A 24444-nucleotide genomic window follows, 5' to 3' on the forward strand; every position below is an offset into this window, starting at 1 on the left:
AATGTGACCAGAGCCCTTTCTGATTGGCCGGTTGTCACGGAGGCGGGGCTTCAGTACAGTATTTCTCGATCTCCAGGCTGCAGTTATACCCTTCTCTATTCTTTTCCCCCTTCCTGTCATTGCTCCGCGCCGGTAAGGAGAGGCGATGGATGTTGCCTGCAAATTATGGGACTAAGATGAGTTTTGTTATTGTACCGGGAATGCTGATTTACGAAGGGAATAAAGTGCTGATTTTTCGACGGAAAATATTGGGGTTTTCATGTATTCTGTACTGCCCCAATGAATGAGTCTGTGATAGTGCCGGGTGTCAAGCTGCGCAGGCCGCGGCACATTGACATAGACTTTGTTTCACTCGCGCACCTTTTATTACTATTCCAGACCTGTCAGTCTGGTTTCACGCTGTCGTGTCATTACTAATGTTTACTCGCCATATAGAATTCACTTCCATATAGATGTTTTGCTGCTCATGTTTACCGAGAGCATTTGTATTTCAGCAGCTTCAAGGCTCCTCAGCAGGTGTAGGAAAATGAAAGTTGCTGTGATTATTAGTGGAAACCTGGTTTTCACTCTAGTGGATGTTGTGGTCACCACAGTCTTGTATGTTCATGGATCAAGTCTTGATATATTTTCAGATGAATTAGAGGAATTTGACATACACCGCTCAACAGTGGACTTGTGGGGAACAGTTCTCATACGGGCCAGTCTTCTTTTCGGGGCCTCCATCGGGGTGTTCTATAACAGGAGTGATGGTCCACGAAGGGTTTCAAACATGGGGACACTGGTTTCTCTCATATGCCTTACCAACATGACTTATGCTCTTGCCAAGTTGTTGATGCTTTCTGAGGAGGGAGCTCTGATGTATGACCCCTGGTTCCTAAATTTGTTCTCCTGGACTTGCACATCAGCAATAGGCATCATGATCTCATGGAAGCTGCTGTCACAGACTCCCAATGCTGTATCTGAAAGAGAGGATAGCGAGGAGACGGAGAGGCTGGTGGATGGCATCGAGACAGAAGATGAGTCCAGTAAGAAGAGCAGGAAATCAAGGAAAGAGCATCCCCATTCAGGGGCCACAATTGGCCGTCTCTTGTCGTACTGTAAGAAGGACTCTGGTTTGCTGGCCATTGCTTTCTTCTTTCTTCTCCTCTCTGCTGTGTGTAAGTTCACTCTCATAGTTATGGCTTAAATATTCGAAGAAATGTAATAAATTAAGTAAACATCATAATTCAAGTGATATTTTATGTTAATCTTTTATTTATCTATCATTTGTGACAGTAAGTAATGCTAATGTTGGCCTAGCAGTCATTCTTAATAAACAATCTCATGGAATGTATAGTAAATGTACAGTAAGGTTGTATACATTAGCATCAGTTAACACAATATTTAACATGAACCAACAATGCTTTTAATGGACTAACAATGAACACTTACAGCAACATGAATCGTGATACATGATGCATTAAATATTTTTACTGCATAAGACCTTATTGTAAAGTGTTATGAAATGTATTTAACGTATAATGTCAATCTAGCTTTTGAGAGTTTGGACTGGAACTGGAATTTTTCTTTTAGTTATCAAAACACAACCTCTCACTGTCTTTTTTTTTTACATAAAGTATCTTATGCCAATGTCAAGGCTGCATTTATTTGATCAAAAATAAAGTAAAACAGTAATATTGTTAAGTATGATTACAATTTAAAATAATGATTTCTATTTTAAAATACTTTAAAATATAATTTATTCCTGTGATGGCAAAGCTGATTTTTTTTTAGCATTCATTACTCCAGTCTTCAGTGTCACATGATCTTTCAGAAATCATTCTAATATGCCGATTTGATGCTTATGAACATTTTTATTATTATATCAATGTTTTTATGTATTATTATATCAACCAAACTTTTGAACAGTAGTGTGTATGATTTTATACACACATTTTATATACATTTTAATCATATTCACTACAGCAGTTGTGGATTTCCAAACCTAACGGTCTGAGTGCAGTTAGATTGCACATCGTTGCAGTGTTATGATTGTGCTAATCTTTACTCTAGTTATTACATGCTTGTGAATGGCTTGATTTTGTCATACTTGGATGCACATTATATTGTTTGACATATTGTTCTCATCTCTAGTGTTTATCAGCTTTAATTTTCCTCCCCATAGGTGATGCTTTTATACCTTATTACACGGGGCAAGCGATAGATGGCATAGTTATCCAGAAAAGCATGGATCATTTTGCCAAACAATTGATTAATCTCACTGTTTTGGCTTTGGTCAGGTGAGCAGTTCAATTAATATTTTTTATAGACAGTAGTGCTATTTATCACTATTTTATTTTTTTTAATTTATTTATTTTGTAGCTCCATAGGCACTGGGTTTCGTGGAGGTGTCTTTTCCGTTACGTTTGCCAGGTTAAACATTCGACTTCGGAACCTTCTCTTTAGATCACTAATGCATCAGGAGATTGGGTTCTTTGATGCCAACCATACAGGTAATGTTATGGCTGCAATTATAGCCTTAATCAAACGTAGTTATTTTGTTCCTTATATCTGTAAATATATATGTAGGCCTATAATTTACCAATAAACGACAAAAGAAAGGCAACACAGCACTTTCTAGATATTCTTCAAACAGACTCCACCCATTTTGTTTTGTAGATAGTTTCATCATTAGATTTACAATCTAATTTTATTTTTGCCAGTTTTTTTAAGTTTTGTTTTTAACATTACTGTTTCAAAGACTTCTCTGGAAGTACAGAAGACATAAATGATTCAGCTCTCAATGGTTTGCCTTCCAGGTGACATTACCTCTAGACTTACCTCAGACACTACTCAGGTGAGCGACCTCATCTCACAAAATGTCAACCTGTTCCTGCGCAGCTTTGTGAAAGCTGTGGGCATCTTCATATTCATGTTTGGGATGTCATGGAAACTGTCGGTAGTCACCATCATGGGTTTCCCATATATAGCTGTGGTCTCCAAGCTGTATGGAGAGTATTACAAGGCAAGTTATGCATATGAAAATACACTGCTTGAAAAAAAAAAAAAACAATGGCAAATGATGCATTGTAGTTTATAGCAGCATATACTCTATATTGTTTTATATTTCACAAATGCACATTATAATAGCATTTTGAATGCATTGATACAAAATATGTATGCATAAAAAAAATTAACATTCCAAAAAAACAATAGCAAGTGGTGCATTGTAGTTTATAGCAGCATATAATCTAAATTGTTTTATATTTCACATTATAATAGCATTTTAATGCACTGATACAAAAGATGTATGCATACAAATATATTAACATTCCACATTTTTGATGTTTAACAGAAATTAACCAAAGAAGTTCAGACAGCACTGGCTCAGGCCAATAAAGTGGCAGAGGAAACAATATCAGCCATGAGAACAGTGCGAAGTTTCGCTAATGAGGATCAGGAAGAAGACTCATACTACAGCAGACTTCAGGAGATGTTCATTCTTAATAAGAAGCAAGCAGTTGCCTATGCCTGCTTCATGTGGTCCAGCTATGTAGGTATCTTGAAAGCTTTATGAAGCCTTTAATATTTGTACTCCCAAGTATCATAATTACATTTCTCTTTTGGGGCATTCTGGGACGTCTTATAGATCCAAAAAAATAAAAATCAGCGGTGTCAGTCTGAGCAATGATACTAATTTTTGTTCTCTCTCTCTTCCTTCCTTTTTTTGTAACATTTTTATCTATAGGTCTCTGAGTTGGCCTTGCAAGTAGCAATCCTGTTTTATGGAGGCCACCTAGTGGTGACAAATCAGATGAGCGGTGGTACCCTTATTTCCTTTATCATCTATGAGCTGGAGCTGGGAGAGGCCCTGGAGGTATGGTGTTTTTCTTTTAATATGTGTGTGCGTGATACTCATATGATGCATCTGAAATACAAAGTCTTACTCTCTGTTCTTTTTACAGAGTATATCGTCAGTGTACACAGGTCTGATGCAAGGCGTTGGCGCTGCAGAGAAAGTGTTTGAATATATTGACAGGAAACCTAAACATACCCTTGATGGTCAAGAAACTCCAGAGACATTAGAAGGGCAGGTGGAATTCAAAAATGTGACGTTTGCATATCCAACACGGCCAGAGATGGATATATTAAAGGTATTCTTTACTGAAGGTAGACTTTAGATAGAAGGTTACTGACTAACAGCAAAGTATAACACTATAACCTAACCAGGCATAATGCAATGTTCCAAATCCAAATTGTTGTTCGTTTCTGACCATATAAGATATGTTCTGACTCATTGGCTGTGATTATGTCACATTGCGCCACACTGTCACAGATAAATCGCTTGTTGCTGGAATCCTATTGCATCACACCTATTTATGTGTAAAGGCTGATTAATGTTAATGATTTTGGCTAAAAACACAAAGGTTAAACACCTGATTAACGTCAGGTAGAAATAACCTATGAACCACAGAATTATTGAGATACTTTATGACAGTTGTGCCCCTGAGTGTACTTCTTAAACTAGGTTGCTATGGTTGACGTAAGTGGGGAGTAGCGATGCAGTTAGTGTATTGCAAGTGCATTTGAATGCTACGTTTATTTGTTTTCTCTCTGATATGCTAGTGAAGCAGTAACAGAATTCCTAGACATAAGAAGGAAACTAAACCCACATTTTCTTCTCAGAATGTATCCTTCAGTCTTCGCCCAGGGCAAGTAACTGCACTGGTAGGGCCCTCTGGTGGTGGAAAAAGCTCCTGTGTGTGTTTGCTGGAGAACTTCTATGCCCCTCAGCAAGGCCAAGTGCTAGTGGATGGCCGACCTGTGAAAACCTACCACCACAAATATTATCACTCTAAGGTGGGATATATGCTGAGGCTGATCTGTCATACTGCATTTCGAAAAGATACATTCTTTTTGTAAATACACTTTTAGAATTTGAATTAGTTTTATCGATACTTGTATTGTTTTCAATGCAGCCTGTAGTACATTATATGACCTTAAGAGGACAGTAGTTGCTGATAATGCAAATAGTGGTGAAGTGGCCTAACCAAAAGCAAATCAGAGATGTAAGTGCTTTGTTTTTTAATAGGTAGCACTGGTGAGCCAGGAGCCTGTTCTATTTGCCCGCACTGTTCAGATGAATATATCCTATGGTGTACCTGAAGCTCCCATGGAAGCGGTCATCAGAGCAGCCATTAATGCCAATGCACATGACTTCATAACCAGCCTCTCCAAAGGCTATGAAACTGGTTTGTTATTATATTATATTATATATTTTATTTATATGATATGATACTATATTATATATTTTTGTATTTATTTTTTATTTTAAATGTATTAATATTATATTAATTTTACATTATATGTGTAAACACTCAAATTTTAAGCCATGTTCAGAAATTTACATTTCTGATGTTAATGCCTTATGCATTGCCATAATGACCACAGTAGATATTCATATACCGTACATATTTAGCTTAATTCGATGTTTTTCCACTTATTTGTACCACAATTTGGTTCAGTCAGATAGTATTCTAGGCATGTTCACAGCTTTGAGTTGATTTGAGTTATATTATATTAATTATATTATATTATATTATAATGTATTATATATTTTTGTATTTATTTGTTTAATAATATTATATTTATTTTACATGATATGTGTACTAAAACAGAATAAGAGTTTGTAACAGTTCGGCTGGTAATTCAGTTTATCAGTTAATTACTGATAAACTACTGTCATTTGATTTGTACGATGGGGAAGTCGTGGCCTAATGGTTAGAGAATCGGACTCGTAACCCAAAGGTTGCGGGTTCGAGTCTCGTACCGGCAGGGATTGTAGGTGGGGGGAGTGAATGTACAGCGCTATCTCCCACCTTCAATACCACGACTGAGGTGCCCTTGAGCAAGGCACCGAACCCCCAACTGCTCCCCGGGCGACGTGTCCTCATTTGTAAGTTGCTTTGGATAAAAGCGTCTAATAAATGACTAAATAAATAAATAATTCATCCTGCTGCTCTGTCTTCTGTCTGCTATAGGGGTTGGAGAGAAGGGCACTCAGCTGTCTGGTGGGCAAAAACAGAGAGTTGCCATTGCTCGGGCTCTTATCAGAAACCCTTGCATTCTCATTTTGGATGAAGCCACAAGTGCACTGGATTCAGAAAGCGAATACATAGTAAGTGATGACTATTACATTGAAAGTCTGTGGCTTAAGTGAACATTAATTTTCAGTCTTGCATTAGACTTCATTTGTGTTGTTACTTTGTTTTTAGGTTCAGCAGGCTCTGAACAACTTAATGCGAGAACGCACGGTTTTAGTGATTGCCCACAGACTGAGCACAGTGGAAAGAGCAGACAACATCCTAGTGATCGACAAAGGCTGTGTGGTGGAGCAGGGCCCACATGCAGAACTCATGGCCAGGGGAGGCCTCTACTGTAAGCTGGTGCAGAGGCAGATGGGGACTGAAATAGATGCAGATGTTCACCACCCATCACCAGCCCCACCATGGGAGCTGAAGGAAGAAGATAAGGAGAGTGCAGAGGACTGTAGCGACACTGAGCATGAAGCACACTACTAAGAAGAGTTGAAATGTGCTTCACTTGATTGTATGGAGGCCTTAATCCTAGGTTGATTTTTTAAATATTTGATTTATTCTTATCTTGGGATGTATCACATGTTTTGCATGTTAAACAGTGTGTTTACTAGACGGGGTACTGCCTTGAATAAAGCTTTAAGCAATATATACTTGATATAATTGATGTACTGTATTATTTGTTTCAAATCTAAATATCTTAAATAGTACAAACATATTAAACTTATTTATGAAAAAGAACAAAAACGAACTGATGGACAAATAATTGTTTACATTTTTTAAATGTCCCATATACTACTAATACAGTTAATAGTGTATAGTTTATAGTATTTATTAATATAAAGAATTTTGTCATGTGATTTTGACAGTTTTTAAAAAAAAATTATTCTATTTTGATCCTTTTTTGTATTTTTAGTATTTAAACTGATTTTATTTCTGTTTTCTAATTTCTAATTTTTGTTTAATGTTTTCTTTCATCTGTATTATTTTATGATATATTTTTAGTTAACAATAACACCACTGAAGATTGCAATTTTTTTGCAATTAAAAGATTTATTAAAAAAAAAGCATGTTATCAGTTTTATGCAGTGTAACGCACAAACGTATGTTTTACACATTTTGAAAGACATAAGAAATGTATCATTTTGGAGAAAGTTTGTGAGCATCAAATTGAAGAGACCTTACAGTGATGTGCCGGTTGACGTCACGCATCCTGTCGTCTTCCGGCTGAAAATAATAACAGCTTTGCCCAGAGTGAGTCAGACCGAGCGCGATCCACAGAGTTCGAAGTGTGAAAGACACCGCTGTGCCAGACATGGCTGGCTTTGTGAATAAGTTGAGTTCCTACACTTTAACTCAGTTAAACGAACTGCTCGAAGATGACGAAAAACTCAACAAGTTTATCGACGACTCGGAAGAGGTAAGTTTCTTTTTCTCGCGAAGAGCGTCGCGAAGTTACCGTGGCGAGTGGATTTGTATTTGAAAAAGCACCATTTTATACAGATGTAGGCCGTGTTTATTTTTATATAAATATATTTTTTAATGGCTTGTTTTAAAATTAAGACGTCATTACATTTTATTGGGAACTGTTTAAATTTAAACGTTTCTGCTCGTGACTTCAGTTTGGTTTTTGGTACATGACTAAGTGTTATGATGGCATTGGTTGAACAACATATTTTCAGTTACTTAAGCCAAAGTTACCTTATCACTGAAGCAGAAACTGCACGACCAGCCTTATCTAATAATGCCCACGAGTTAGGAATATGCATTTGTCCTGTAGAGTCTGTTGTGTTTGTATTTCACCCATCAGTGATGCAAGCCATTTTCTCGTGATCCTCTTTTGCAGAAATTATTACTGACGTTGGTCTTGTGTAAATTATATTTTTATTAGTAAGTAATTTTTTGTAGAGCTTCACTTTTTGTTACTTTTATGGGAACATATGTCGCTGTCGTGTCTTTAAGGAAACCTTGGCAATCAGAGGATGAGACTTTTTATACTAGTTTTTATGATGCCAAGCACTAGCAATATTTTCCGGAAACATTTATTGATTATTTGCATTGTATATTTTTAATTTAAAAATAAACATGTAATTTTTTTTTGTTGTTTTTATTGATTATAACTAGTATTTCAGGAGCATAATGTATTAATTTAATTTTTTATTAAAACAGCATATTGACAGTTGATTAGAGGTAATTAGATTTTTGATCAAAGTTTCTTATGAATTATAATTGCTGATGCATAACCATAAACATATTCACATCTCATGAGACAACATACTAAGCTTTGCCAATGCACACAATATCAGTACCCTTCTGACTTCCTGTGTAAGTTCAAAGTTTGCTCAGTTGTGTTTGCATATCGTCAATTAGATAGTATTCTGGGCATGTTCACAGTTTTGAGTTGATTTGACCTCCAAATTAATTGAAAGATGTCAGCCTTGAATCAGTATGTGTCATGGGAGCATGTTTGATCTGGCAGTATTATAATTTAGTGCTATAAAAGGGGATTTTTCTTTTCCAGGCCAAATAATTTATTTCGAAGGAATTTTCTTAACTGCTTATCTGTGGCTGTTTAAATAAACATCTTTCTTAAATGTACGCATTCTTAAATATTGGCTTTCACTGAAATTGGTAACTGACAGAAATGGGTTAGTGCTGGAATGGTGCTCCAGAAGCCATATATATAGTAACATTTCACATGTAGACTGTAATTATCTGCCACATAAAACAATGGTTGCGGACCCGTTCACTGGTCTACATGTCTTTTAGAAAGCGATGTGAATGTTATATGATGAATAGACCTATCCTTTTCAGTCAGATTTGGAGAGAACTAGCCTTGTGTAATCAGTGATGAGCAATGATTTGCTTTTCGCAAGCAAGAGCTGGTGTATTACCAAGAGAACTGGATTCAGTATTGTCTGTCAACGTTAATGTGATTTCAGCTTTCTTTGTGTTAGACACTGATTTGTATATTTTGAGTGCTTGTTTGGGTATTAATTTTATTTAATACGTAGGACATCCCGGCACAGGCCGTGTAAAAGCTCAGAAGAACAAATGCTTCCTGACCTGCCAGCTGACATAGGCAGGTGTTTGAGAAACATGTGAAAACTCTCACCTCTTTCTGTTATGCACTCTGACACATGATCTCTAAACTGAAACCGCAGAAGTGCACCTGTTGAAAAGGGAGGACAATTAAATACTGTTCAGTGTTCCTCATGGCAGTCATAGGTTATTGAGTCACTAGAGGTGGCATGTTGCAACGTATGTTTTTTTTTTTTTTGTGACTCTGCGTTGTGTACAGCACAGCCTGAAACCTTTACCATTGACCCCTCTGATTATTAATAATTCCTTCTCTGGGGCTGTAACATGCCTCTGCTGCAGCAGTGATCATCCGGTACAAGGAGAGGCTTAAGGTGGAGTGACCTATATATCAAAGGCCAGCTGATTCAAATCAATTTGGGTATAACTAGTTTTAAGCCTCTTAACTGATTCTCAATCGTGAATCTTTTTTATATCCATATAAACAATTAGGTTTGTTGTCAAATGTCTAATTTCTGTGATTTGTATAGAACAGTTGTTCTTAACTTTTTCGACTTGAAGAATCCCCACCATGTATGTATTCGACTATGACTGAACCGCCCTAAAAGATTACCATGTCTCTCCTTGAACACCTTTGGGATGAACTGAACTGTGAACCGGAACCCATCGCCTACCATCGGTGCCTGACTTCACTGATGCTCTTGTTTCTCAGTGGGAGAAAATCCCTTCATCCTTGTTTCAACATCTACTGGAAAATCTACCAGCAAGTGGGAGTTTTTATAGCTGCAAAGGGAGGACCAGCTCCCTATTAATGGTTGTAGTTTTGGATTTAAATGAATGATTACATGAGTGCGGCCTTTGGGTTTATGCATCTTTTTGGTCCTCTGGTGTTTTTGGATTGAATGCTTTTAACTTTTGTAATGATATGAGGGAAAAGTCCAGTGCCAGCAATTGCTGATGATCATTTCATCTTTGATATAGGGTTTACAAAACCTAGTTATTTTGACATTATAACCTTTAGAAATGGGCCCCACAAACATATATCAGTTTTTTTCCTACATAAGCTGGTGTAGCAATTAGCTTAGTGTAAAAGGCTACAAATAACTCATTTCAACAGCATTATCCACCTTATTTTTCCTGTAAGAGCGGCCGCAGCCTTTTGTAAATTTAATGGGTCTGGCTTCCGGTGTCATCCACTTCCAGCTATTTTTAGCTGTACAAAACAGCTTGTTTTGCTGCTTGACATTGCAGACTGGTGTGTCTTACCATATTATTTTAATGTATTATCTTAACTATGAACACACATGTTTGTAGTGCAATCGGTTTTCTGCCCTTTGTTATTCTTCTCGTTATTTCCCTACAGCGGCTAATGAACCAGAAGTCTTGCACATTCACAGAAAATGGCTTACTTCCGTGTTGAAAAATAAGGTGGATATGACACACAAAATCTACATTAGATCGCATTCGGAATTTGTTACAAACACTTGATGGTGATTTGAAGTGAGACTTGAGTAAAGCGTACTATTAATTTTATAAATAGTATTATGTAGCTTGATGCTAATGTTAGCTCTAATGCACCTGTTACCCTGCTGCAATTACATTTCATGATGTATTCAGTCAAAAGAATTTACATAAGGTTGTAAGAAAATTGTTGTTTTCTAGAAAGACACTTTATAATAAGTGGACCAGGAGACTATAAGGACTGGAAAAAGATTTTCAATTTCATGTTGTTTGTTCACCTACACTGCAAAAGGACCCCTTTTAGCTCTTATGTTGTATTTAATTTAATGTTCAACAGGTTTGTTTTGGTAAAATTTAACTTGATAATTGTCATTTTCTTCAATCATCTAATAATTAGAACACCTAACACACATTGCGTGTAAAAAGTGTTTGTTTCAGCCAGTTGAACGGTGGGTATAATGTGTGCACGTGATCAGGATAGTACCACCTCTGCCTCATTTTGAGCCAGGAAAAACCCTGTATATGCTAATCTGTCGAAGTTTGGAAAGTAATGTACATGAGTTATAGATTTAACCTTAAGGGTGAAAATATTTTTTTTGTGGAAACCATGACAGTTTTTTTTTCAAGATTTTCAAAAAAACAGCATTTATTTGGAATATAATTTTTTTTGTAAAAATGTAAAAGTCTTAACTGTCATTTTTGATCAGTGTAATGCGTCCTTGGTGAATGAAGGTGTTAAATTCTTTCCAAAAAATATCTTACTGATCAAAAACTTTTAAATGGTAATCTATGTCAAAATCCATATATATACTCGCTGTTTATTGAGTTAACAATTTCCTTGTGTGTTCTCAGATTAAAGGACTACAGCAGAACAAGGAGATGACCCTGGCTAGTAACCGTCATCTTGCTGAGCAGAACCTTAAACTCCAACCCAGACTTGACCACCAAAAGAATGAACTGACCAGGCGGTACCGGAGCCTACAGGAGCTGTTTGAGGCCTATCAACTGCGCAAGTCCACTCTAGGTAAAATACTTACTTACTTAATACTAATATTCCTTTGTTTCTCTGCCTTTCTGTGTAGCATATGTCCCTTACAATAACTCTTACAAACTTATGTCCTTTATTTATGTGCCTGGGACTATTTCTACCATATGTAACTTTGAAAAGCTGCAGTGGAAGCAATGCAAATGTGTGAAGCGTCCCTATTGGCTTTAACATGTTTATGTTGTTGTGGTGTGTGAACTTAGTAATCTTTTCCAGCTATAAGATAACTCTCTGAAGGGCCTGTTTTTCAGGTTTTACGTGTAATTTTCACAAACTCTTAGGCTTTGTGCACCACTTCCCCCTATATGTCTCTCTCTCTTCATGGAAACAGAAGGCAGAACTAAATGATAGCAGATGACTGTCAGAGCTGAAAAGGATCTGTGACTTTAAAGAGAGCAGGGAACGGTATTCAGCGTCCCTCCATGCCTCTCTGCACTGTGTGTGTGTGTGTGCTGATATCATGAATAAAACGCTGACACTGATTACCCTTTGTGATGCGGTGGTTGCCTGGAAGATGATTCCAAACAGCGGACTAACACTTTTTTCATTTTACCATCTGTACACTCAATGTCATCTGGCTTAGGCTTTGACTTATGGTGTATACTAAAACTGAAGAACGTGTTGGAAGCCTTGCTGTCTCCCACTCCCTCTGAGCTGGATCTTGTATTTGATCTGTGGTGTAGAACGGGACTGGGTGATTAAATCAGTATTCATTGTATATAAAATGTGGTGATTTTTTTAATGAGCTTTTGTGCCATTTTAAGTTTTCTGAAGTGTCATTAGTCTAGTTTTGCAATCCCTCCTTGTATGTACACTTTTGTTTAAGTGTGGCATCAGTACGTTTTTTTAATACCATAAAAATGTTATCTTTTTTTTTTCAGAAAGGATGCATAATATTGATCAAATGTGACTGTTTGTAATTTTAGTTTTTTAAGTAAGGGATGATGTAGATCCAGCCGGCTGTTATCGCAGAATAGCCCCTGACAGGGTGATCAGGGTAGGGTTGCACCATCCATTCGTAAGTTATTACTTAAATTAGAACGTTAAGTCCACACTAGAGGCTTAGTAACTACTAGCTAGTTTGTAACTAAATCTATACGTTATTTGGTTGCACTAGTTGTTCGTAAGGCAGGACGTAGCAAGTAGTTCGTAAACTCTCCGTAAAGTAATGCGTAGTCGCATAATATGACGTTTACCCTAAATCATCCGAATCAGCAGAACTTGTTTAAATGCTATGAATTTTTATTTATCCTTCATTCTAACTTCTTTTGCCTCACGTATACTAACGGTAAAAATATAAACAAGTTTCCATTAAAAATGATACACTAATAACATTAGTCTATAAGTAAGCTATTTTTATATGTAAATAACATTCAGAAACTGTAATTTAAATAAATAAGGATCAATAAATACTGAAAGAAAAAAAAAGCATAAGAAATGCCAATTATTTATTATTTCATCTGACATGCGCAACATGGACCGAAGCGTACAGAGGCGCGCTATAGATGGGGTGTTGAAGACGCACTAAAAAAGAAACAAAGTACGTTTTTTCACATATTGTTCTCTCTCTTAATATGTACATGAGTGTAAATGTCAGCAGCATCATATATGCCTAAAGGATTGAAGGTTGTCAGGTAAAAGAAGAGCATATTGATGCAGTTCACTCAGTCTGCTATTTTATTCCAACCGTTACTCCTGACCAGACGCTTCCATAAATATTTAGTTTATATGCAGAGTTACACTTCAACTACATGTAATGGTGCAACAAAAAAATAGTAGTGCGTAAGTTGTAACTTAGTGCCCATTTACGTCAAAACTAGGCTAAGTTGTAACTTACGTACAGCTGGTGCAACCGGCCCCAGGACCCCGACGCGAAGTGGGGGTTATTCTGCGATAACAACCGGCTGGATGTACATTATCCTGCTAATTACACGGTGACTTGCCACATAAGTAAATAATTAGACACGAAATATTGATTTGAGTTGAAATATATGAACACAGCAGTTGCGAGCAAGTGGCAAGTTCAAACTAGACGGACATTTAAGGGATAAGGTGCTGTCATACCAATTATTACACAACATTTCACCACATAAATAATTATGGCGATAAAAGATTTAAGACGAAAATGTTTTAAAATCTTACCAGTTTGTTAGTTATCTTATCCATTACAGTGTACAAAACAATCGTAGCAAAATGGCAGCAGCTGCGTTTGTATGAAACAAGAGGGGGAGTCCGCGATACCAGGATGACATAATTAAATAATTGTACACAATTTTTTATCAAGTTTTAATATTTTATTAGCTAAACAAAGTTTAACAAACACAAAGCTTCCACCAAGAAAAAACTGTTCCTGGCAAGAGTATAGCGCCGACTTCGGTTACCCGGATGAGCCTGTCTTTTTTTACCGGTTGTTACCAAAGGATAACATACCTCGGAGTGTCGCAACTGACCAATCAGAATCAAGTATTCCACAGAGCCGTGTAATAATTTTAAATAATATTTCAGAACATATAGCCTACTGTTTTTACTCTGTTTTGATCAATTAAATTCAGCATTGGTGAGCATAAAATACTTTTTTCATAAACATTAAAAAAATATTATTGCCGGTAAACTTCTGAAAGATAATAAAAGTAATATTGCTGTTTGTTAATGTATACTGTTACTGTATATTAGGGGTGCTCCGATCAGGGTTTTTGAGGCCGATCACCGATCACAGAAAGCAGCATCTGCCGATACCGATCACCGATACCGATCTTTTTAAAGCCGCCTTTTTATAATTTATAACCATTTATATTGATACTCCAATCAGGATTTATAGACATTTATTCAGGGCCTGAATTTCATTTTTGAAAATGGGGAGAATTCCACTCTTAGGTGACTCTTGTGAGAGGGGAAGCAGCACGAACTGTGCTTTCACACAGGAGTCCACTACTGACCCATGGCTGTTTACTACAAACACATTTATCCATTATTTTACTTTAATTCAGTGCTTGCAGCGCAGCAAACATGGACTCGGTGCAGAAACGATCTCTGCACTGCTGCAGACGCATCGCTTCTGAACGCACTGCCGGACCGCAACTGTGTGCAGTGTGCATGCAAGGCTAAAAAAATTATATTTAGATAATAAACAAATATATATTAATTGAAAGTGAAATAGTAGTCCTCTGAATGTGGGCAATTTTTGTGTAAATAAATACCAAGTTGAATATAAAATATTGTCAAAAGACAATAAATAAATAAATATTTTAATATATTTAATTATTTATTTAAAAGATGTGGCTGAGCCTTATAGTGTAGCAGTATTAACTTTCAGATCGAGATGAGTTTTCCTGTGACTTTTGTGTACATTTATCTTTCACTTTTCACTTCCAGCCCTTCACATCAGAGTACCACCCCCCTTGAGGTCTAGTTTCTGTTTGTTATTTTTGTGTAGATGATATAAACATGACGAGCTGTCGTCTGTGTACAGATGAAGTGAAAGATAGTGGCTTTGGTGAAGTAGGTTACCCACTTTCCCGGCTGGGGTGGTTATCTGTCCCAGATAAGGATTAACTGAATCTGAGCAGCAATAGCAGTAGCAGCAGCAGTGGCTGTGCATCTGGACAGGGTTGCCGGCAGGCTGGCCAGTCAGCTGTTCACTTGACCCAGATAAACAAAATCCCTAGTCTTCAGGCTAAATTGTGTGGTGAGGATCCTGTGTGTACATTAACCCTCCGCCACCCCCATTCCCAAAGCTGAGCCATAACAACGGAGAAGCTCCGTGGGGGTGTTTCAGCGTGACGGCCCATTCTGATGCTGCTGTGGAGCTGATCTCTGGAGTAACAGTGTGGCTTTGTGCCCTGAGCAATGTCAGAAACAGGGCTTGGAGAGGGGGAAGGAGTATGCCCGCACAAACACGGACACACACATTCAGTATTTTCTCTTTGTCTGCTCGCACACTTGCACAGAGCACAAAGTAAGCCGGGCTGGCTGTAGACCGATAGCACTCTCATGATCTGCGAGATGTTTCGCAATGAAATACAAGCATTGCATTGTGGGATACATTATTTCATGCAGTATGCTTTGTTGTATAATGTTTATTTAGGCAAATATAATGGGTCGTTTAGGCAAATATAAATTTGCATATTGTGCCCATTTTAGAAAGTAGTCTATTGTAGTATGGTATTATGTGCATGTGTACTTCACCAAAGTCTGATTGGGAAATGGAAGAGAACAAGCAAACTGATGATTCATTCTGCATAAAATGGTTTTATTCTGAGCAGAAGTTTTTATTTGCTCTGCAATTCACATTTGAAATGGTAAATAAGGCAAAAGTAATGAAGTGGGTACTTGTTAACTTGGAAAAACAGATCTCATTCAGGTGGCCACACCTTCCTGTCTCTAAATCAGCCAAAACGTCACAACCTGTTTCATCTGGAGTTTAGTGTGTTTGTTACTTTATCCCACAGTAATAGGACATTAATGTATTAAACACAAACCTTTATTTAAAAGGCCTTGCCCTCCCTTTCTTTCCTGCTCCACTTTCATCTGTCATCATAAGAGGAACAGTTTTTAGGTCGTGTTTACTGTCAATCTCAGTTTGTTGTCAAAGCATGCAGATCTCTATTCGTGTACACTGATTCATACAGTTGATAAGTCTGTAACTGATTCTGTTGTGTTATATGTGCAAGAGAAACAAGTGCACAGCCGTCAAAGACTAGTTAGCTGGTGAAGTGGATCTACTTACTATAGAGTTAACAAAAGTTATCATGAGTATGGTAATGTTTGAAGCGGGCGTCATAATAGTTGACAGTAGACCTGGAAGATTTTAAAAAGAGCGGCTAATTCATAAATCCATAAGATCTTACCTTCCTGCTGTGGACATACTGATGTGAATTTTTGCTAAGAGACTCTAAGAGACAATACAAAATCATTAAAAATATCCCCGTATTACCTCTATAGCCGCCATCTTGTGTCATTCAAACATCAAATTACAGTTAAAGTGAGCAGATCTTCAAACCAAGAAAGGGGACGGGGACTACCACTTTACAGTATTTAATACATGAACACACACATATGTAAAACTATTAAATAATTTTTTTATTCCATGCTAAACAATTTTACTTGGATTGGGGTGAGATGTGAAGTTCAAAAAGTATAAGACTTTTCCTTGAATGTCAACTGCATGTAGAATAATATGAGTTACAGCTTGAAATTTTGTGTCATTTACATATTTTAACTCCAATTATTCACAAGCTGTAACCTAAAATGAATTCAGCAGTTAACAATTAAATCCAAATGCATGTTTCATGACAATAGAAACACTGGCTCACAACACCATTAAACATGGAAGAGTACGGAGCTGAAAAGACGTGGTGATAAACAAGGTGAATAGAAGTAGATATTGCTGTTTTTGGGCTGATCTGAGGACAATTTTGATTAGCAGTATGCCAGCCAATCATAAGTATCAGCCGACTATTTAAGAACAAGCAATGAGTCAGTTATAGCCAGTCATTCGAAAGAGGACAGAAAATAGGCATTGGTCTTATTGATTATAATGGGAGCATTCGGGTTTTGTTGCATCGCTCATTTGCAGTCTGTGCTGGCTAATGTAATTAATTACAGAACTTCTAAACTGCTACCAGGAAAACAAAAAGCATATTTTTTTGGTGTCTGCAATTGAGAGTTGCAATGATAAATTGTAAATGACAGCTTACAGTGTTTAATTTGATCTGATTTGTAAAGAAACACAGAATTAATGAGCAGTGTCAGTGTTGTAGTTCGGTAGTAATGTGGTAAACATGGCAAGAGCAGCCTGTTAAGTGGTTGGACGACATGTAGAATTATGGATGGTCTAATACAACAACAATACATAATGACACTTTTGTAAGTTGCCTCTGCCGGGAAAATAAATGTAAATAGATGTAAATCGGTAAAGGGAGTGGCCATAGGTAATGAATTACAAGCTATCAAAGTGCTGTGTGAGATGTCCCGACAGTCTTAATCCATGATTGAATCAAAGCTTATATTGATTCTTTTATTCTGCAGACTTACTACTTACTCATATGTATTTATTTTTGTATTCCATTATAGGTATACAGTATTGGTTTGTGATCTCAAATCTCTTTTTGTTCTCAAATTCATTTTCCTCCTTGTTTTGAGCTATGTCTGTTAAGTGTAGAATATTACACATTTCTCTCTTGATAATGAATGGCTGGAATGTAAGAAGTTTTGTAATTTAAGCAAACATTAAATTGATTTCTGACGCAAGTGTCTGTTGACCTCTGAGAATTTCTGACAGGCGTGTCCAGTTGTACTTTGAAATCTGAAGACACGGCTCCTGAACTGAAAGGTGAAACACACCCTGTTGATGCCTTGGCATGCACATTGAGTTGGCACATTTATATTGCTGCCTTTGATGTTGCACTACGGCTAAAGCCAAAAGATGCCACTTTCCTTCATCCCTAACATGTTTCATACCTTTTCAGACTAAAACAAGTTTCCTAAATTCCTACATTATCATTTCAATATCAGATAATATCTTGTTTACATGTACGTTAATGCATTTGGCAGACGCTTTTATCCAAAGCGACTTGCATTGAATTCTTGGGTTCTTGCTTTCTTAGGGAATTGAACCCATGACCGTGGCATTACCAACACCTTGCGCTACTGCTTCAGCTACTGGAAAGCAGTGATTAATTGTCATAATTTTTCAAACATCGTAATTATAACACATTTTGCTTTTCTTTCTGTCCCATCACAGACGACAGATCTGGAAACACACCCTTGGACACATTGCTCGCACTCCTACAAGCAGAAGGGGCCAAAATCGAGGAAGAAACTGAGGTACCTCCATTATCATAAAGCCTTAACACTTTTTTGAAGTTGCACTAGATATCTGCTGAGGATTGTTCAAAATCTGATGTACTCATTAGTCAGTGATCATGCTATTATTTCTCTCTTTTTTTCCCTCCTTTTTGAATCAGAACATGGCCGATTCACTCCTCGATGGTGCGACCACCCTGGACACATTCATTGATGAGTATCAGAGTAAGAGGAAGCTGGCGCACATAAGGAGAGTCAAGATAGAGAAGCTCCAGGAAATGGTGCTGAAGGGACACCACATGGCCCCGGTTGCACCTCAGCCCTCTCGCTCTCAGGACCTTCCCTCCAGGCCAGCCGCTCTCCATATAGAGGTCAATGGTTCCCCCATGCCGATGCCCCGGCGGGCTCCTCCTCTTCCCCCTGTTAAAGTCACCCAAACTCCTCCTGCTCAGCCTACCGCAGCCGCCTCCTACCCTCCTACCTCTCCGTTTGCTCCGACCTCTCCATTCACTCCCACTTCTCCATACCCCCCTATTCCCCCTAGAGTAGGAAACACGCCACCCATTCTTAACCAGGGAAACCCCAACATGTACATGCAGCAATATGCCCCACCTGTGCCCCAGAGACCCCCTCCACGTATGGCACCCCAGCCAGGCTTCATCATGCAGTGAGCAAGGGACATTACGGTCTAAGGAGAAAAAAACGACATTGCACACTGGACATTAATTCAAGCCTTTTGTAGGTCCTTCAAGCTGCATGTTATAAAATATTGTGCGCCAAGTTGGAGTCTTGTCAAGTGTAAAATTAACAAGACTTTTCTGCAATCAAAGGGGCATCTGCAACAGGATCTTCAATTTGCACTTTAGACTACTTTTGTATTTGATCAGTCATGGCTGGTTATGAGTCATGCTGTTCCCGTTCTGCCCTTCTCAGTAGCGTTAGATCAAATAAAAACGTTTTACATGAGCCTCAGGGGCCTCCATGCATAATGAAGATATCGAAGTTAAAGAACAGGCGCTCTTTTAGGCCATCTAGACAGTAAGGCTGCACGATTAATCGAAATTAAATTGCAAAGGTGATAAATCGCATTTAGGCAGAAGCTGCGATTGTCATGCGTTGCGTATCTTTCAGTGAAGCACAGTTCTGTGATCAGCAGTAAATCTCCATCCGAAGGCCAGAGGGCGCTCTCGCGCTGAAACTCCAAATACACCCCACAGAAGAAATCAGGAATAAACAGAAGATTTAACTGCTTTCATTGATTCAACATGACTAATAAACACACGACTACGACAATATATTATTTCTTCGATTTTATTATCACGCAATTATATCGTCTGCGATTATGAACGCGATTTTGCGTAGCTTGTCAGTGAACTACGGCTCTGTACTGTAGTAAATGCTGCTCCATCTGAAAGCACGTTATGGAGATTTACTACTAATCACAGAACCGGCTTTACTGACAAGATGCACATGACAATTGCATTCGATTAATCGTGCAGCCCTACTAGACGGATACGAAGAGCTTCGATTTGATGTTTTAATTTCTGTTTGAGTCGTCAAGTTCATGCTAGTATGTCAGTTCAACCACTTTAATAACTTCAGACATTTCATACCTGAAAAAGCTGCTTTAACAAAAAGGTAATGCCTATGCAAACAGACTGAGACCGAACTGTGCTGAGCTTTTTGGGGGGATGAAACAACCATTTTTTGCTCTTCAGGTTTTCTCAGACCTGCAGCCAAATATGCTATTTGCTTTTCCAGTGGATCCAGTTTTGTGCTGGTAGCAGTAAAACAGATTTAATACAAATCTGAGTGAAATCATTTGGTACTGATGTGGTGAATGAGACTGGGTGATGGAGAGGGGCTTTATGTCTCAGATACGAGCAAATTCGTGCTAATGGATGGAGCTTATTGGCTAGAATTTGAAAGGAGTGAAAGTGAATGGTAGTATGTGTGGAAAAAAATGTGCAAATCTTTTTTTTTTTAGGCTTAAGTGTTAACATTTGTGAAACATACGTGCTTATGCCGTCATTACCGTGCATACTTAAACTGTCGCTGATGCATAATTTACCATTTTAATGTTTATATCTAACACCATAATCCTCCTTGTGTTTATTTTTGCCATCTGGCGTGAAGATGTTCACATTGTGCAGAGGACTCATCTGGTTCCTGTGGTCTTGTCCCGGTTGACATGATAGAAACATTGTTTGGATGAAGTCCTCTCTTTAATCACTGGCGCTACTACATTCATTTAATGAGCTGAACCCAGATGATGTTACTATGCAGGCTCTGTTTGAATGAAATCACTCCATGTTTGTCAGACTTGGGTTGGGTATCTGCTTTATTATGTTGATACTGATGAGCACCAGATCGAGAGGTGGAATTATCTGGGTTCCTCATGAATCAGGCTGTATTATGTTTAGACATTGACTAAATACCTGTGAAAACTTATTATGTAGTATGACAGGAATGCCAACAATCTGGAAAAATCAGCTTCTACTCTTAAAAATGGTTTGTTTGTGTGCATCAACATGGTCTTTCTTTTCTTAGAAATGATAATGATCACTAGGCTTGTAAAAGGTAACTCAGCTGTATGCGTTTGCTGGCAATAAAATAGTGTTTTGTACTTTCCTAATGTAAAATATGCAGACTAAGTGCTAGGTAATGTCTACTGAAAGTGGTAGACATGGTAAATTGAACTGACATCTCTATTTTAAAGATAATAAATGATATCCCATCACTTTTTTGTGAGTTCAACCTCCATGTATTTTATTCAGGAATGAGGGTTATGTTCTTTTTAATTATTGAAAATACAATATAGTTCCATTTATAAATCTAACAAAGAATTTGACTCCCCCTAGTGGATGCAAGTGAGTACACAAAGTAGTGTCATCCTCTCTGAACCTTTTCGACTTGGTTTTCCTGTTGTAATTATGACAAAGCTGCTTGTTTTCTTACCTTTTTATTATCAGACAAGATAGATTAACTGAGCATATTAATAATAATTTAATAATTTGTCATCATACAGCACAAAATTTGCTGAGGCCCCCTAGTTGGCCCTAGTTGAGCCACGTTTTGCAGTTAAAGTGAATCTTTCCATTTTATGAATGTTTTAATGCTCTTAGGATAGAGGAAAAGTAGCAGTGATGTGATATTCATGTATTTTTGCTCAAAAAAAATTGGGTGCATGCAGTTTGCTAATGGTGCTGAAATATTGTTTACCAGTTAAACAGCTGGTTTTTGCACACATTGAGAGTTTACAATCAATTATAACTAATTAATTATACAACTAACAAGTGTTTATACAATAAATGTAGTGGGTTTGCATTATATTTAGTAACCACTATGCATATACAGTAGGTAAATTATTTTTATAATTTACAGCTTTTGCTAACGCTGAAAAATAATTCTCTAAAATATTATCTGAGACTAACACTTTCCTATATTTTTTATAAACATGACACAAATGTGAGAAAAATAAAAACATAATTATTGCACTTGACTAGTTTAGATTTAATTGTAATCAAATTGATTGAACATTTTATTTTTATTTGATTAAACATACTAATTTAAGAGCACATTATCATTGACAGCCCCCCAAAAATAAATTTTGTAAAAAAAATAAAAAAATGTAAAATCTTTTTTTGAATTTAAATAATAATAATTTAATCACTCACTTGCTTTCCCATGGGTGCCCTGACCCAATTTGAAAAATAGTGATCACGACAAAAACCACTTTAAATGACCTTTGACCCCAAGAAAAATTCAAACTCATGCAAATGCTTGTTTGAATTTTTTTTTTACCCATTCAAGGCCTGAAGTGTGCTGCACATAAAATGACACATGATGCTATGATACAGTACCCAGTAAGATCTTTGACAAAATAAATAAATAGAAAAAGAAAAGAGAAGAGAAGAAAAGAAAAAGGTGCTCCCTAAAAGTGTATCCTTTGTGGCAACAGGCCTACAGTGTGCGTTTAAAAGATCCACATCACATTAACTTTAACGGACTGCTTTCTCTTTTTTCCTCAATAGCGCCCTAACCACGCCGAGGACCTCCAGCACGACCCATTTAAGCGTCTGCATCGCACGTGTCAAATTTTACGTGCTACGTCACGCCTACGCAAGCGCGTCGAGAGCCACAGCTCCGCCATATTGCAGGAAATCCGTCTGAGGTTTAGAGATTAGTGTTTAATCTGAGGAGCTGGGAACGAGAGTGTGATTGGAAGTTACTGCTAGCATATGGTTAGCTCGAGTGGGCGGGTAGATCGCGCAATCGCTCTTCTCACACGACAGGACATATGTTTATGAAGACAAATCGGCGCGTTTCGGCACGTTATTATTATGCCGAACTCTCTTATGAGTGTCTAGCTAAACTGGCGAGTTGACATTCAGACTCTGAAAAGTGGAAAATCGGATTAACGTTTAAGATTGCGCACCAAACCCTAATCATTTTGTGTCGCTGGCTCCCGCTGCCACGAGCCCAAGATATCTGAAAGAGAAAGGCTGATTGCTAGATAGATAACGTTAGGTCAATGTCAGCAGGAAAACAGCAAGACCTGGCTCGATTCTACTAGCTTGTCAACGACGATCGGTGGTTGTGTTTCTGTCAGCGAGGGCAAGCGTTCGAGTCGGTGTGTCTGCTGGCCATGTTATTATGCTGCCCTGTAACCCGTGTACCCAACTGTTGTTCAGTGTTGACTAAATTAGCTGTGTTAGAGCTTTAAAACTACCTGCTGGTCTGAATTTGAACTGTTCTCGGACCATTTGGAGTCGCTGGCCACTTTGCGATCTCTTCTTCCCAGAAACACGGAGGATATCTTTGCTTATTTACTGGCTAATAAATCCTGACTGAACTGTGAGAAGATGTCGACCAAAGAGCCGAAAGAAAAGCTGTCGACCACTGAACGAATTATTAAAAGTAAGTTCATTTCGGTTTGTGTTACATGAAGTGTTTAGACGGGTAATTACAATTGATTCTAATGGATTCCCACCCTGGTATTTTGGTGAATCATTTGATTCATCTGAATCATTTCATGAGGTTTTGTTGCGATATCAACGTGTTTCATCGCGATAACAACGTGTAGATTGCCGATCCCAACTTTTCAAACAGGTTTATTTTTCACATCCAGTTAATGCAATTATACTTCTAAATTGAAGAAAGATTGTTTTGTAATCTTGCCACCAGTCCTTTTGAATTGACAACAAATTATCCCATTGCTCTTTCACCATGTGCACCCATTTCAACTCAAAGTAGGGCGTCATTGTATCTACCTGCACACCTAATTTATATCGTAAATATAAACATACAACGGATTACTTTTCAACTTTTAATCAATCAAATTGATCAGCCATGCCTGTAACTATGAAGGTGGGATTGACCCTTGAGACTCATATTATGTAAAATATGAAATATGAATATTTCTGTCTACACACCTGGTGTATGAGGTCAGAATTATTGCATTGTTATCAGTAGTTATAGTTTTTTTTTTCCAGGTATAAAGCAAACTTGATAAAAACAAAATTCAGCATTGTGCTCCTGTCAGCCTGTCTTTCCAGGGGCTTATCATTATTTGTGGTATAAGTAATACGGGGTAAATTGAAACACATGCTTCACATTACCTGCTTGGATCAGCTTTGAAAACTCTCCTAGAGAAAACCATGTGAATTGGCATGCAGTAGTGGTTTTAAAGGGTGGTTCCAGACACAAACCTCCTGTAAGTCTTAATATCAGATAATGTTTCACAAGCAATTAGACCTTAGTCAGGGTTATTTAACTGTTTTAATATAAATATTTATTAAACATTTATTTAATATTTTCTTATTTTTTAAATTTTTTTTAGTATATTCATTAGAATGAAAATGAGGCAGTGGGAGGGATAGACACAGTCTGTGCAATACTGTATAGTTTTTCGCAACACATATTTCCAGAGGTTTGTCACCAGGAATTTTTTGGAAAGACATATTTTCTGTATCGCGTCAGTTGAATGAGCAACAGTGAGGTTAAAATCTTTACAGCCTG

General features: G+C 37.5%; 3 protein-coding genes across 4 annotated transcripts in view; all 3 read left to right on the top strand.

Annotated features, from left to right (window-relative positions):
• Positions 1-526: 526 nt before the first annotated feature.
• LOC107656484 (ATP-binding cassette sub-family B member 9-like) lies at positions 527-6602 on the top strand. The gene is made up of 11 exons (XM_016444365.1): positions 527-1157; positions 2165-2279; positions 2362-2492; positions 2799-3004; positions 3335-3532; positions 3728-3856; positions 3945-4133; positions 4666-4839; positions 5072-5231; positions 6021-6157; positions 6255-6602. Exons 1-11 carry the CDS (start codon positions 527-529, stop codon positions 6558-6560), a joined length of 2376 nt encoding a protein of 791 aa, XP_016299851.1. The 3' UTR covers positions 6561-6602.
• A 707-nt stretch (positions 6603-7309) lies between these two features.
• Positions 7310-19490, top strand: LOC107656485 (vacuolar protein sorting-associated protein 37B-like). Its single transcript, XM_016444366.1, has 4 exons — positions 7310-7494; positions 11427-11598; positions 18362-18444; positions 18585-19490. The coding sequence occupies exons 1-4, from the start codon at positions 7390-7392 to the stop codon at positions 19092-19094; spliced, it is 870 nt and encodes a 289-aa protein (XP_016299852.1). The 5' UTR covers positions 7310-7389; the 3' UTR covers positions 19095-19490.
• A 3030-nt stretch (positions 19491-22520) lies between these two features.
• The window catches only part of LOC107656499 (serine/threonine-protein phosphatase 2B catalytic subunit alpha isoform-like), a 42564-nt gene continuing 40640 nt past the window's right edge, over positions 22521-24444 (top strand). For both annotated transcript variants that reach the window (XM_016444380.1, XM_016444381.1), the window contains exon 1: positions 22521-23343. In XM_016444380.1, the coding sequence (XP_016299866.1) occupies positions 23289-23343 (55 nt within the window). In that variant the 5' untranslated portion in view covers positions 22521-23288. The remainder of the gene's footprint in view (positions 23344-24444) is intronic.

This window comes from Sinocyclocheilus anshuiensis, unplaced genomic scaffold (assembly GCF_001515605.1).
Source record: "Sinocyclocheilus anshuiensis isolate Anshui unplaced genomic scaffold, SAMN03320099.WGS_v1.1 scaffold1931, whole genome shotgun sequence".
Lineage (NCBI taxonomy): Eukaryota > Metazoa > Chordata > Actinopteri > Cypriniformes > Cyprinidae > Sinocyclocheilus > Sinocyclocheilus anshuiensis.

Bases quoted from the DNA above. Each gene is read 5' to 3' on its own strand.
- LOC107656484 (XM_016444365.1), top strand. From the start codon at position 527: ATGAAAGTTGCTGTGATTATTAGTGGAAACCTGGTTTTCACTCTAGTG. The intron at 4,134-4,665 runs GTATTCTTTACT...TTTTCTTCTCAG, and splicing joins CAGAGATGGATATATTAAAG to AATGTATCCTTCAGTCTTCG. The intron at 4,840-5,071 runs GTGGGATATATG...GTTTTTTAATAG, and splicing joins ACAAATATTATCACTCTAAG to GTAGCACTGGTGAGCCAGGA.
- LOC107656485 (XM_016444366.1), top strand. From the start codon at position 7,390: ATGGCTGGCTTTGTGAATAAGTTGAGTTCCTACACTTTAACTCAGTTA. The intron at 7,495-11,426 runs GTAAGTTTCTTT...GTGTGTTCTCAG, and splicing joins TTATCGACGACTCGGAAGAG to ATTAAAGGACTACAGCAGAA. The intron at 11,599-18,361 runs GTAAAATACTTA...GTCCCATCACAG, and splicing joins ACTGCGCAAGTCCACTCTAG to ACGACAGATCTGGAAACACA.